This window comes from Podarcis raffonei, chromosome 18 (genome assembly GCF_027172205.1).
Source record: "Podarcis raffonei isolate rPodRaf1 chromosome 18, rPodRaf1.pri, whole genome shotgun sequence".
Classification (NCBI taxonomy): Eukaryota; Metazoa; Chordata; class Lepidosauria; order Squamata; family Lacertidae; genus Podarcis; species Podarcis raffonei.
The window spans coordinates 2,488,691-2,503,670 of NC_070619.1; the positions used below are offsets into that span (position 1 = coordinate 2,488,691).

General features: G+C 46.1%; 1 protein-coding gene across 2 annotated transcripts in view; it reads left to right on the forward strand.

The window, feature by feature from the left end:
• Nucleotides 1–14,980, forward strand: part of LOC128405799 (mucin-16-like) — a 52,063-nt gene that overhangs the window by 28,300 nt on the left and 8,783 nt on the right. For both annotated transcript variants that reach the window (XM_053372758.1, XM_053372759.1), the window contains 10 exons: nucleotides 1,290–1,432; nucleotides 2,991–3,058; nucleotides 4,244–4,416; nucleotides 5,932–5,958; nucleotides 6,051–6,196; nucleotides 7,544–7,611; nucleotides 8,004–8,176; nucleotides 10,326–10,462; nucleotides 11,585–11,652; nucleotides 14,277–14,431. In XM_053372758.1, the coding sequence (XP_053228733.1) occupies nucleotides 1,290–1,432; nucleotides 2,991–3,058; nucleotides 4,244–4,416; nucleotides 5,932–5,958; nucleotides 6,051–6,196; nucleotides 7,544–7,611; nucleotides 8,004–8,176; nucleotides 10,326–10,462; nucleotides 11,585–11,652; nucleotides 14,277–14,431 (1,158 nt within the window). The remainder of the gene's footprint in view (nucleotides 1–1,289; nucleotides 1,433–2,990; nucleotides 3,059–4,243; nucleotides 4,417–5,931; nucleotides 5,959–6,050; nucleotides 6,197–7,543; nucleotides 7,612–8,003; nucleotides 8,177–10,325; nucleotides 10,463–11,584; nucleotides 11,653–14,276; nucleotides 14,432–14,980) is intronic.

Sequence of the window (14,980 nt, forward strand, 5' to 3'; positions counted from 1 at the left end):
TCGATGGCCCTTGTGGTCTCTTCCAACTCTATGATTCTATTCTATGATCACCCAAGCGACCTCAGCCACAGACGTAAGAAAAGTATGGAGAGGTCACTTCCTGATTTACATGGAGAAACCGTTTTCAGTGAAGCCCAATGACAAAAGTGTGCAGCTGTATTGAGGCAGCACCAGGTGTTGAAATTTTGCGCCCCTAACAATTTTGCGCCCGGGGCAACCGCCTCTGGGGGCCCCCATGCTACGCCACTGCATAGGGTCTGTCAGTTGTTGGTATAACATCTTCGCTTCTGCTTTGCCACGTACCTCGGCCTCGGGGCAGCCAGCCACCCCTGTGACCCTTCCTCACACTACGCCACTGCTTGTGACCTTACCTGCTGGCTTGTGGGACATCTGGGGGGCCCTGCACAAATCCAGAGTGGAGTCCCTAAGGCTGTTGGATGGTGCCTTGTCAGCCTGCTTCCAGCAACTCCTTCAGTCAAGCGAGTGCCAAGCATCTTGCTCTGCTTTCCTTTGGAATTTACGGGACCGCCTCTCCTGGTCTGCCCCACAGAGGACCTTAAGGTTCATGAATAATCATAGTTTAGAGGTCCCGGGCCCTAAGGAAGTCAGACTATCCTCCACCAGGGCCAGGGCCTTCTCAGTGATGGCTCCGACCTGGTGGAACGCTCTGTCCCAGGAGACCAGGGCCCTGCAGGATTTAACTTCCTCCCGCAGGGCCTGTAAGACAGAGCTATTCCACCTGGCCTTCAATTTGAACTTAGCCTGATCTTTTATTCCCATTCCTTCCTTCCCTCCCTCTCCCCTTTTATGAAGATTCCCCGCTCTGGGATCCCACAGCTAATTCTCCCCTGGTCTCCTCACTGGCCCAAGTAGGACCAATTCAACCAGCTAGCCCTGGTGACTATCTAATGCTTATTGGATGGATTTACCCTAAATTGATTTCTGAATTTTATTGTTATTTATGTTTTTATACTGTATTTTATGCTGCTTTTACAATTAAGTGTTTTAAATTTGTTGTTAGCCGCTAGCCGCCCTGAGCCCAGTTTTTGAACCAGGAAGGGTGGGGTATTATTATTATTATTATTATTATTATTATTATTATTATTATTATTAGACCCCCTCAGCGAGACCTCCAGACACACGTCTCAGGCTTATGGCATTTCAGGGATGGTGATAATCATGATGGTGCAACATGAAAAAACTGTTTCAGCTCCGCTCTTGGAGACAGCAATATTCTTGAGGAGACAGACATCTATGTCAATAATGGCTTCTTCTTCTCTGTTATGCAGGCGTTGTCCCAACTTCTCCCCACCCTCCAGCCAGTGAACGCTTCACGACCAACTTCACTCTGACCAACCTCAGATACAAGGCGGAGATGGGGGATCCAAGTTCGAAAGCTTTCACTTCCACACAGAGAGTTGTGACCACTTTGGTGAGTCTCAGTATCCCTGCACTTCATGGGCACAGGATATTAGTAGGTCTAGATGAGAAAAGTCCCTTGCAGAATCCCAAAAAATTCCACTCCCCCCACCACAGGGTAGGTGGGCTTACCTGGCCAGGTGCCCCCATCTTGCTACAGCTGGGGGTGGGTCAAGGGTTGGTCAAGGGCTTTTTGGCCCAGGCTCGCCTTTGTTTCTTAACAGCTTCACTGCTCTTGGTCTTCTCTAGGTAAGTGTTCCTTACCTAACTTTGGGGCTGGGATGCGACCTGCTGGGCATCCTGTGAACGTTGAGGCTTGGCTCGGGGCTCTTGTGGAGGCCTCAGAGAGGCCTGGCAGTAAAAGGCGAAATATTTATACGATCTGACCTTCCAGGTTAAAATCGTTCGTAACGTGAAAAAACATATCTTGAAGTGTTCGTAACCCGAGGTACCACTGTACTATTACCATTAATCTACTCATAATAATCATCACTCTATTATTGTTACTGTTAATTTATTATCTCTCAACAACAATAATTGTTGTTGTTTAGTCGTGTCTGCCTCTTGGTGACCCCCTGGACCAGAGCATGCCAGGCCCTCCTGTCTTCCACTGCCTCCCGCAGTTTGGTCAAACTCATGTTGGTAGCTTCTATAAGACTGTCCCACCATCTCATCCTCTGTCGTCCCCTTCTCCTTGTGCCCTCATCTTTCCCAACATCAGGGTCTTTGCCAGGGAGTCTTCTCTTCTCATGAGGTGGCCAAAGTATCGGAGCCTCAGCGTCAGGATCTGTCCTTCCAGTGAGCACTCAGGGCTGATTTCCTTCAGAATGGAGAGGTTTGATCTTCTTGCAGTCCATGGGACTCTCAAGAGTCTCCTCCAGCAACAGAATTCAAAAGCATCCATTCTTCGGCAATCAGCCTTCACACCTCCAATGAACTCAAGGTCACCATCCCCTAATCGCCCCTCACAACAACCTTGTGAAGTAGGCCAGGCCCTAAGGTCACTGGCCCAACATAATGTACAGCCATACCTCATGTTACGTCCGCTTCAGGTTACGTCCGCTTCAGGTTACGTCCCGCGGCGACACGGAAGTACCGGAAAGGGTTACTTCCGGGTTTCGCCACTTGTGCATGTGCAGAAGCGCAAAATGACACCACGCGCATGCACAGACATGCCCCTGCGGGTTGCGTTCTTTTCATGTTGCGAATGGGCCTCCAGAACAGATCCCGTTCGCAACCAGAGGTACCACTGTACAGTTGGTTTAGTCATAGAATCATAGATTCATAGAATCGTAGAGTTGGAAGGGACCCAAGGGTCATCCAGTCCAACCCCCTGTAATGCAGGAATCTCAGCTCAAGCATCCTTGACAGAGGGCCATCCAGTCCACCACCTCCTGAGTAAAAAGTAGATTCTACTCTATTCAACGGGACTTATGCCCCAATAAACGTGTGATGCAGTCTTTCCTAAACCTGGACCAAAGGGCCAGTCTAGATGCCAGACAACCCAGAGTCAGAATTTAATAATTCCTTCTCCAGAGTCGGGCTAATATGAGATTCTTTTCTGCCTTTAGCTGGGCCAAATGTTGAGGAAAAGTAGCATTGGAGACACCTATTCCGGATGCAACGTTACGACTTTACGGTAAGACGTCTCAACATTCCGGAATCTTCCATGTGGCTATTATTGATTTGAACCCGCATGTTGCCGTAAACCAGTATTTCCATTCCAGTGAATTTCAACACCAATGTCCCGCAACTTTTAGCCAAGGATCATAGAATTGTTGAGTTGGTTTAGCAAAGCAAAGAGTAATTCTGTTGGTTTTCTTGGAAAATATGTTATAGGGTTGTTATTGTTGCTGTTTTTCCGAAATGTTTATTAAAGTTTTTGCAATACAGTAAAAAGTACATCTAGAACAGATGAAATCATAAAAAAAGAGAGAAACAGCAAAAGAAAAGAGAGGAAGACAAAGGAAGAAAGGAAACAGAGGAGAAAAACAATAGAGATGATAATAAAACACACACATATATATGTTGATAAAAGGAAGGGCAGGGATTGAAATATACACAATGGAAAATGATGCTATGAAGACTTAAAAAATAATAATGTTAAAATGATAAATTGTTTTAAATAATAAAGAGACAAGTAGATTAAAATATGTTTTATAATGCAGCAAGATAGGAAGAACAAGGCACACGTGAAGGAAGGGTGGGAAAGCAAATTTTAAATATTTAATTCAGATTAATTTGTTAATTTTTTTTGAAAAGCAATACAAATTACTAAAGATAAACTGGGGGAAAACAATAATTGTAGAGTTGGAAGGGACCCCAAGGGTCATCTAGCCCAATCCCATGTGACGCAGGAAGAGAAATTCCTGTTCAGTCAGAGTAAAGGGTGGTGCACCAAAATGAAACAAAGGAAAAGGAAAAAGAATATAAAGTAATCAACGGTAGGATTTGAGAACCACAGGCCTGGCCCTCTAGATCTTTTGCTATCTGGCCCTTGGCAACTCTCCCTAGGCCACACACCCTCTCCCTAGGCCACACCCCCTCTCCCAGGCCACACCCCCTCTCCCAGGCCACACCCCTCACTTCACTCCCCAGCTGACTGATTTTCACCAGGCTAGAGATATGCCCTGGACTGCTGATCTTGCCCTTTACTTGCCTGGAGAGGATTCTGTGACTGTGGGTAGCGGCTGGCCAGAGGTACAACGATTGCCCCGCCCATTTCTGCCTCTGGCATGCGGCCCCTGCAATGCAGCCCCTGGGCCGGAAAAGTGCTCAACCCCTGCCTGCTTAGGGACTGACCATCGCGCCTTCGATCTTGCAGGTCTTCGGATGGTGGGACGGCAACTGCGGTGGACACAGTCTGCAGCTACCAGCGAGATGCGACGGCGCCACCATTCGACCGAGTGAAGGTGTACCGGGAGCTGATAAATATGACCAATGGCTTCAAAAAGATGGGGCCCTATACTCTAGACAAGGACAGCCTCTACGTCAATGGTGCATTTTTAATAATAATAATAATAATAATAATAATAATAATAATAATAATAATATTTATAGCCTGCCACTCTGGGAGGCTTTCAACAGATATAAAAACACAATGAAGCATCAAACATTAAAAACTCCACAGAGCTGCCTTCAGATGTCTTCTAAAAGTTATATAGTTTTTTTATTTCCTTGACATCTGATGGGAGGGCGTTCCACAGGGAGGGCGCCACCACCAAGAAGGCCCTCTGCCTGGTTCCACATAACCTCACTCCTTACAATGAAGGAACCGCCAGAAGGCCCTCAGAGCTGGACCTTAGTGTCCGGGCTGAACGATAGGGGTGGAGGCGCTCCTTCAGGTATACTGGACTGAGGCCATTTAGGGCTTTCAAGGTCAGTGCCAACACTTTGAATTGTGCTCAGAAACGTACTGGGAGCCAAAGTAGGTCTTTCAGGACTGGTGTTAATGTGGTCTCAGCGGCCGTTCCCAGTCACCGGTCTAGCTGCCGCATTCTGGATTAGTTGTAGTTTCCGGGTCACCTTCAAAGGTAGCCCCACGGAGAGCGCATTGCAGTAGTCTAAGCAGGAGATAACCAGAGCATGGACCACCCTAGCGAGACAGGGCGCAGGCAGGGAGGGTCTCAGATGGAGCCTTGGACACAGAATTGACCTGTGCCTCCATGGACAGCTGTGAGTCCAAAATGACCCCCAGGCTGCACACCTGGTCCTTTAGGGTCACAGTCACCCCATAGAGGACCAGGGAGTCCCCCACACCTGCCGAACCTCTTGTACCCCCCCCCCCAGAACAGTACTTCTGTCTTGTCAGGATTCAACCTCAATCCATTAGCTACCAACCAGCTCCAGGCAGGTGACTCCAGGTGAGGAGTCTTCTGGGCCAGCAGAGAGAGAACACCTGGCTTCACACACAGTAAACTTCCCCAGTCAGCAGGCTTCAAGACGGACCCTGAATACATCTTTGGGGTTTTTTTTAGATAGCATGGCTCTAGTCCTCATGAAGGGGCAAGAGTAGCAATTTTATTCGTTTAGCTATAAGCCCTAAGCATAACAAAAGGCCATCCCAGCTGAGCCACCCATTTGGCAGCCGAGGCAAATGAACCCCCAGGAGTCCATAATTTCCCTCATCCGACAGCAGGAAAGCGTGCAAACTCACTTGATGCAAGATCCCCCCCCCCATATATTCTATATTCTATAGACTATATAGATGGATATATTTCACGGGGACCTTTGAATAGAGGAGGCTGGGTAATGCAGTTTGAATAGAGGAGGCTGTTTTTTGGGAACACGCAGAGGGTGATTTCTTACTGCACCATCCAGATATAAAGGATATTAATATTAACTATTAATTTTGTGGGGGAAATGCACAATTCTACATGGAGGCACGAGCTCATCTGCAGTTAGTGACAAAGCAGCCTCTGCTTGGAGGCCTTTATTTTATTTTATTTTAACACAGGGGGATCTTGCTTCTTGTGCAGAAAACTTAGTTTCTTTACTGTCTTTCCTTTCCAGGTTACAGCGACCTGCGTAGCGTTCCGTGTAAGTATTCCGAAGTGCCACCATGCGAACGGAAAACTCTCTGATCGAAACAACTCCCACCTTGAAATTCACATTGTTTCTCCTCCTTCCAGATCTCCCCGCCGTGACCCCTGACAAGATGCCAACTTTGCGGAATTTCACAGTCAACTACACCTTGTCCAGCCTCCCCTACATGAATGACTTGGGGACCCCTGGTTCTCGCAAGTTCAACGCTACGGAGAAAGCCCTGAACTTCTATGTACGTTTCATGTCCCCCACTTGTGTGCACCACCTGCAGCACAATTTGCCCAGTCCTGGAGACTTCCTGGTTAGACTACTGCCCTGCATTAGATGTGGGGCTTGCCCTTGAAGACTGCCTCCAGTGCTAGAAACTCCGATGTATAAGCTAGATGCCAAATGGTTCCTTAAACCAAGGTTGTAGTTGCCAAAACGGAATGTCTAGTTGCCATTTTGGGGCAAGATGGCTCTAAAGTCCAATTGATGGGCTGACTGTGATTGATTCTCAGCTAAACATCTGGCTAGTTCACATTGAGCTAGTTTTAAAACTGCACACAAAAAAGCACTTTGGTTCCAGAATTTCATTCTGAGTTATCTATTTTTATCCTATTGTTATTTTAATTTCTTGAAAGTCTTAAATTATGGCTGTTCCTTTTTCTTATGTATATTTTTATTGCTTTACCCTTTTTTGTAATCAGCTTTGAGACCGTTGTTTTGCTTTTGTGCAATCAAGCAGTGCATAGATTTTAAAATAAAATAAATAAGCATATGGGCCTGGGTTGCTAAAAGGGGCTCTTGCCACTGGACCCCACTGTTAGTTGTGGGTCCTTGGAAAATGCCTCCCTGGGCCAACTCTTGATGCCTCTTCCCTCTTGAGAAACCTTTATTATCCCCTTCCTATCTCTTGTGTGCATTTATTTATTTTGCAAAAATCGGTACACCGCTTGATCATAGGAAACTTCAAAGCGCTTTACAAAAAGAATAAAACAGTAATAGTAAAAACAATTACAGTGGTACCTCGGGTTAAGTACCTAATTCGTTCCGGAGGTCTGTTCTTAACCTGAAACTGTTCTTAACCTGAAGCACCACTTTAGCTAATGGGGCCTCCCGCTGCCGCCGCGCAATTTCTGTTCTCATCCTGAAGCAAAGTTCTTAACCTGAGGTACTATTTCTGGGTTAGCGGAGTCTGCAACCTGAAGCGTATGTAACCTGAAGCATATGTAACCCGAGGTACCACTGTAAAACATTCAGAAAAATAACAACAAACAAAACCAGCAACAACCTAAAAACACATCAGCATTCTAAATGTCTGAGTCTAATAAAAAAACATCTTTAGCAGGTGCAGCAAAGAGTACAGGGAAGGTTCCTGCCCAGTGGCAGGGAGTTCCAAAGTTTAGGTTCCACCATGTGCTGAAAGATCAATTTCTTACAAATGCAGAATCTTCTTCTTTGGCGATCACTCATGAGGTGGCACTGTTCACAGTGCCCCCTCCGCAGATCATTCCGCCTTTCAGGCAAAGCTTTCAAAGCGACTGATCTGCAGGTGACGGACCTCTGCCAATATTTTTCTTTCCTTTCTCCCTTCCAGATGGAGCCTCTTCTCAAAAAGACACACGTTGGCCCGGCGTTTGCATATTGCAGAGTGGAGAGATTTTGGTAAGAGTCTGGGGTGAGCAGCTAAGAGGGTGGGCAACAGCCAGGCCTTCCAGTTCCAACCAGTTCCCCTGGCAGGCCTCCCGAGGTAGACTGCTGTTGAGCGTGGATGTTCCATATACCCATTTTGAGCCCCAACCCCCCCCCCCATTGATAGGGTCTGGAAACCAAGCCTTATGAGGAACGGTTGAAGGAGCTGGGTATGTTTAGCCTGGAAAAGAGGAAACTCACAGCCATCTTCAAATATCTGAGGGGCTGTCGCAGGGAAGATGGAGAAAGCTTGTTTCTGCTGCTCTGGAGCAGAGGACCCCCTTTCATTGCAGGGGTTGGGCTAGATGACCCCTGAAGGACCCCCTCTGTTTTATAATTCTATAATGCGCATTTGCTTTCCTTAGGGCTCCACAAACCAGGCATGCTGCGGCGGTGGACACTGTCTGCAGCTACTGGGAAGATCTTCTCCCTGCCCCCTTTGACCACGTGAGGCTTCACCGGGAGATCAGCAACCTGACGAGGGACGGCACGAGGCTCGGCCACTACAGCCTGGAGAAGGACAGCCTGTCTGTGAATGGTAAGCCAGTTGGGGGCCAGAGGCTGGATGGGAAGAACCCAAGACCCATGGAAATCGACAGGCTTAAGTCATTCATCATTGCGCCCATTCATCTCAGTGGGTTTGCTCCTTTCCCACCCTGAGGGCCTGAGTTACCTTCCGAGGGCCGCATGCCAGGGGTGGGCGGGACCAGGTGCAAAAGTGGGCGGGGCAATGGGTGGTAAATGAGATTCCTTTAGTTGAGATTCCTGCCTTGCAGCAGGTTGGACTAGATGACCCCCAGGGGTCCCTTCCAACTCTACTGTTAACGGAGAAATCCGAGGGCTCCCTTGGACAAAAAAAAAAGGACACCAGCCAGGAATACCAGAGCAAAACAGCAGCCAGTAGGCTTGGTCTTTACTGAAGACTGTCGCGACAGGACTCCCACCTGCCACCAGGTGGAACAAGATGGAAGCCCCAAACAAAAGAGAACCCAAACTTTTATTAGCGTCTAATCCCCATGTTACACCCCCCCCAAACTACATCACTAATGCATCATGGTTACATCATGAAAGGCGAGGTCTGGTGGCAGGAATCTGAGCATCCTGGACCCTGCCCCACGGTTCTCCTTGCCCTCCACCAAACACCCATCAAGTGGAACAAAAGAGATATTTACATTTCCCTGTTTCCCAGCCAAGTTCATCACACCCTTTTGTCTTCATCTGGGTTTGTTATTTCTGGAATGGCTACCTGTCTGGCACTCAGGTATCAGGATGCCAGGGATTATCCCTCAGGCAGAGGGGCTGCTGAGGAGCTGAGCTCGCCTGTCTATAGGAATTTCTGAAGTTTTCCCAGTGAGCCAGTACATAGATGCATTTATCAGTGAATTCTTACATTTGGTATCGTGCAGCAAAGGCCCTTTGAATAGATAAGAAGAAACTGTGATGAAGTGTTTTGTGGGGACAAATCACAAAAGTCACAAAAGTGATGGTGCTGGTTGTGGTAGTGGGCTGCATGTGGATGATATCTGCTGGAGGGGCAACCCCCCCCCCAACCTATACATAAATTCCTGCAACACTACGATTCTATAAAATGTAAGCTTTGTAGAGAATAGGCTAGTTTCTACACACACACACACAGCCCTCTCTAGCCTTCGTCCAGGCAAGCAAGAGGCCGGATCTGAGTTTGAAACACCCAAGGAAGGTGTGGAACAAGGAGGGCCTAATTCTTTTTTTAAAAAAACCCGATTCTCCGTTTTATACATTTCAATAATTTTACAACCATTTTAACATTTCAAAACTTGACTTCCTTCCCTCTCTTTCTGCGGTTCCTTAAATTTGTTTTTTTTTAATATTTTTTGCATATTCCAAATTAACTTAATTGACCCATTTATTCATTATACAGTACTATTTATACAATAATCCTGCCAATGTTCATATCTGTTTACAATTTATTTGTGAATATTCAAAAAACCGTTTCCATTGGGGAGGGCCTACCGTATTTTTTGCCCTATAGGACGCACTTTTTCCCCTCCAAAAATGAAGGGGAAATGTGTGTGCGTCCTATGGGGCGAATGCAGGCTTCAGGAGAGCCCCACCGCCAGCCCCACAAGCTCGGGGGACAGTGAGGAGGCAGAACGCCGCCATCCCGCTGTCCCCCGACTTTGTTAGAAGGCTGGCGGGGGGGGGAGAAGCCTGCTCCTCCCCGTCGCCAGCCCCGCAAACTTGGGGGACAGCGGGAGAGACACAGCGCATTCTGGGGGCTGGGGGAGGGGGAAGCTCGGGCTTTCCTCTTCCCCCAGCCCCGCAAGCTCCCAGAGCGATGCCAAATCTGCACGCAGCTTCGGCATGGCTCTGGGTCGCATTCTGGGGGCTGGGGGAGGGGGAAGCTCGGGCTTCCCCCACCCCAGCCCCGCGCCTGGGGGGGGGGGAAATAATTTTTTCCCCTTTATCCCCCCCCCCAAAATCTAGGTGCGTCCTATGGGCCGGTGCGTCCTATAGGGCGAAAAATACGGTAATTCAGTCCCACTCTGAGGGTGACTACATTCACACCATGCCTTTAAAGGAAGGTCCTGAGAGAAACCGGGACAGCTTCCGTAAATCCAGGACTGTCTCTGTGAAATAAGGACACCTGGAGGTCCTGCCATTGCCTACACACCTGTTCATCACCTGCTCCTTCCAACTCCTTGCAGGATACCCGCCAGTCCTCAGAGGAGGGGAGGAAGGGGTTGGCTATGAGCTCGGCTTCACGGTCATCAACCAGAACTTGACCCACACGGACCCGTCGTCTCCAGAATACCAGCGCGTGAAGTCTGCCATCGCCCACGAGGTCAGGATTTGTGCCCTGGGACTCACCAGACGCTAGAGGGCATAAGTGCCTTGAGGAAAGGGTCTCACACACCTCCTTCAGTGTCCTTGTTTTCTATGTGTTATATTTATATTGAAATAATTTCAATAGTAAAGAAATGAAGTGATAGAATGTGGGGGGGGGGGAGGGGAGAAGTGGGGGGGGGACCAAAGATGCGTATAAGAAAGCTATACACACACACACATATATAAATATATATATATATATATATATATATATATATATATATACATATGCAATGTAATAGACTTCCGTGCATTGCAATATAAATTGATTTAGTGTTATTATACGTGTTAAATTTTTAATTGACCATCCTCGCACCTTTCTTCTGCCATTCTGTAGTTTAAGGAAATGTGTTTTGTCTAATCCCTTTGTAAAGCTGTCCCTAAGAACAGCAGCTGGATCAGACACAAATTCTGAAACCCTCATGGCAGTCTGTGCAGATAAAATGCAGATCGCTTCCCATTTCTATTTTACCATCCATACATATGGCAACCCATGTCGAATTTCCTTAAGAATAGCTCAACAACAACAACAACAAACTCAGCAGCTTTGCCCAAAAAAGGCCCAACTTTGTGTCTGGATTTTCACTTTTTGAAATATGGCAATCCTATACAGTACAAGCACATTCCATTATTTGTAAAGGAGGCCCATAGCTCAATTTTGGGCGTCTGCTTTGTATGGGGAACGTCCCAGATTCAACCCCACAGCATCTCCAAGTAGGGCTGGGAAAGACCCTCTATGTTAAACAGTGAGGCTGCGTGGTTTTCCTCACGCTTTGCAATGCACAGAGGCAGCGTGGTGCAGTGGTTAGAGTGTCGGGTTAGGACCTCAGGCCCAGGGTTCGAATTCACACCAATCCATGATGCTCACTGGGTGCCCTTGTGGGCCAGTCGCTCACTCCCAGCCCAACCTACCTGGTAGGGTTCTTGTGAGGGTTAAGCGAGGCGGAGGGAAACCCTATTAGCCACCTCCTCTGAGGATGCAAATGCAATAATAATAATAATAATAATAATAATAATAATAATAATAATAATAATAATCGCAGCAGTTCCTAATTTTAGTTTGTTCCACCCATTCCAGTTAAATCAACTCTTCCTCCGGAGTGCCATCCGAAACGGATTCAACATTTGCAAAGTAACTGGACTGAGGTCAGTACCGATAGGAAGGAAAGTGTAAGCAGTTGTCCAGGCTCCTGAAACATCTACCTGAATCAGAGATAAGGAATCTTTGTTTTTTTTTTTTTTGTTTTTTTTAGATAATATTTATTCAGAATTTTGAAGATTACAAAGAGAAAAAAGAAAAAAAGTAAAAAAGACAGAAAAAGTACAATCATTTTTTAAAAAGAGAAGAAGAAAAAACAGATTAAACCTTTACATAACTTTCTTCCTTTACTTATTTCCTTGACCTCCTCACACCTCCCCTTTTCGTATTCTAATTCAAATTGTTATTTCAGCAAATCCTTTCAACCTTGTTTTTATCTTAATAATTTGATTTAATATATTGTAGTTTTACGTTCACTCTTTCGTCAATTCATTTTTACTTAATCCTTTATATCATTTCTACCAAAGCCGTATAATTTTCTTTTTCCAACATCTTTCTAACAATCCTTAATTTTACAATATTTTTGAAGATATACTTTAAATTTTTTCCACTCTTCTTCCACCGACTCTTCTCCTTGGTCCCGGATTCTGCCAGTCATCTCAGCCAATTCCATGTCTGCCATTCTTCCCGGGTGGGTAGATCTTGTGTCTTCCAGTACTTTGCGATGAGTATTCTTGCTGCTGTTGTGGCGTACATAAAAAAAGTTCTGTCCTCCCTTTGCACCAATTGGCCGACCACATGCCCAGGAGAAAGGCCTCTGGTTTCTTCAGGAAGGTATATTTAAGTACTTTTTTCATTTCATTATAGATCATCTCCCAGAAAGCCTTAATCCTTGGGCACGTCCACCAAAGGTGGAAGAATGTACCTTCATTTTCTTTACATTTCCAACATTTATTATCGGGCAAATGATAGATTTTTGCAAGCTTGACTGGTGTCATGTACCACCTATATATCATTTTCATAATATTCTCTCTTAAGGCATTACATGCCGTAAATTTCAAGCCTGTGGTCCATAACTTTTCCCAGTCAGCTATCATAATGTCATGTCCAACATCTTGTGCCCATTTAATCATAGCAGATTTAACCATTTCATCTTGTGTATTCCATTTCAACAGCAAGTTATACATTCTTGATAAATTCTTAGTTTTGGGATCTAACAATTCTGTTTCCAATTTTGATTTTTCCACCTGAAAACCAATTTTCTTGTCCAGATTGTAAACCTCCCTTATTTGATAATAGTGAAGCCAGTCTCATACTTTATTTTTTAAACTGTCGAAGCTCTGCAATTTCAATTTATCTCCCTCTTGTTCCAAAATTTCCCAATATTTCGGCCATTTGGCCTCCATATTGAGTTTTTTCAGAGCCTTAGCCTCCATTGGCGACAGCCACCTTGGTGTTTTACTTTCAAGCAAATCCTTATATCTCATCCAGACATTAAACAGTGCTTTCCTGACAGTATGGTTTTTAAAAGCTTTATGTGCTTTAACCTTGTCATACCACAAGTATGCATGCCATCCAAAAACATTATTAAAACCTTCTAAATCCAAAATGTCCGTGTTTTCAAGAAGCAGCCAATCTTTCAGCCAGCAAAATGCGGCTGATTCATAATAGAGTTTAAGGTCTGGCAGGGCAAATCCACCTCTTTCTTTAGCATCAGTTAAAACCTTAAATTTTATTCAAGGTTTCTTGCCCTGCCAGACAAATCTAGAAATATCTCTCTGCCATTTCTTGAAACAGTCCATCTTGTCCAAAATTTGCAATGTTTGAAACAAAAACAGCATCCTAGGCAATACATTCATCTTTATCGCAGCAATTCGGCCCAACAGTGATAACTTCAGTTTTGACCATATTTCTAAATCCTTTTTCACTTCCATCCAACATTTTTCATAGTTATCTTTAAATAAATTCACATTTTTAGCAGTCATATGGACCCCTAGATATTTCACTTTCTTAACCAATGTTAATCCTGTCTCCTTCTGAAACCTCTCTTTCTCAATTACTGTTAAATTTTTCTCTAACACCTTAGTTTTCAGCTTGTTCAGCTTAAATCCCACAACTTGACCAAATTCTTGAATTAATTGCAATACTCTTTTGGTACTGGATTCTGGCTCCTGATAAGCCAGAGATAAGGAATCTTTGGACTTCTTTATGTTGAGGGGCTCCAACTCCCATCATCCCTTGCATGTTGAGGGGCTCCAACTCCCATCATCCCTTGCCTGTTGAGGGACTCCAACTCCCATCATCCCTTGCCTGTTGAGGGGCTCCAACTCCCATCATCCCTTGCATGTTGAGGGGCTCCAACTCCCATCATCCCTTGCCTGTTGAGGTGCTCCAACTCCCATCATCCCTTGCCTGTTGAGGTGCTCCAGCTCCCATCATCCCTTGCCTGTTGAGGGGCTCCAACTCCCATCATCCCTTGCCTGTTGAGGGACTCCAACTCCCATCATCCCTTGCCTGTTGAGGGACTCCAGCCCCCATCATCCTTTGCATGTTGGCCTAATGGGAGATGGGAGTCACAGATAAGAACATCAGGAGAAGCTTGTGGGATCAGGCTGGTTTTTTGAATTAACCATGTTGTTCAGAGGGATTGCCTGCCTCTTGGGGTTGGGTTTGTTTTTGTCTGGGATGTCCTCTTGCCCCTGACTCTTCCTCTGCCCATTGCAATTCTCAGGCACGGCTCCATCGTGGTCGACTGCAAGTGCTACTTTGACCCGGCGACAAACACCAGCCAAGAGGTCGTCCGAGAGACGTTCCAGCAGGAGACGAGGAATGCCACATCTCTGTGGCTGGGAAAGCAGTTCCAGCTCAAGGGCGTGACTGTGCGAGGTACAGAAACACCCTTCAGCATAAATCAGGAAAGGTCACCGGTTGTGAGAAGTAAAACACGCGTGGTTCTGTTGGGTCCACTATTTGGACCAGGGCAGCCTTTGATCAATGAAAGCCAACAGACTCAGGAGATCCAGGAAAAATACTCTTTTTAATCAGCTGAGTAAAACAGAGGGCAACACTTTCAGTACAGTGGTTCCTCACAAGACTAAAAGAATCCGTTCCACGAGTCTCTTCGTCTTGCGAAGCAAGCCCATTAGCGGATTAGCGCTATTAGCGGCTTAGCGGGCTTTATGGATCAGCTGATAAGCGGCTTAGCAGATCAGTGGCTTAGCGGATCAGCTGATAAGCGGCTTAGCGGCTTGGGAAAAAGGGGGGGGAGGAAAAAAAAACCCCGCAGGAACTCGCAAGACATTTTTGTCTTGCGAAGCAACCCCATAGGAAATTCGTTTTGCGAAGCACCTCCAAAACGGAAAACCCTTTCGTCTAGCGGGTTTTCCGTCTTGCGGGGCATTCGTCTTGTGGGGCACCACTGTACAGAGAAAGAAA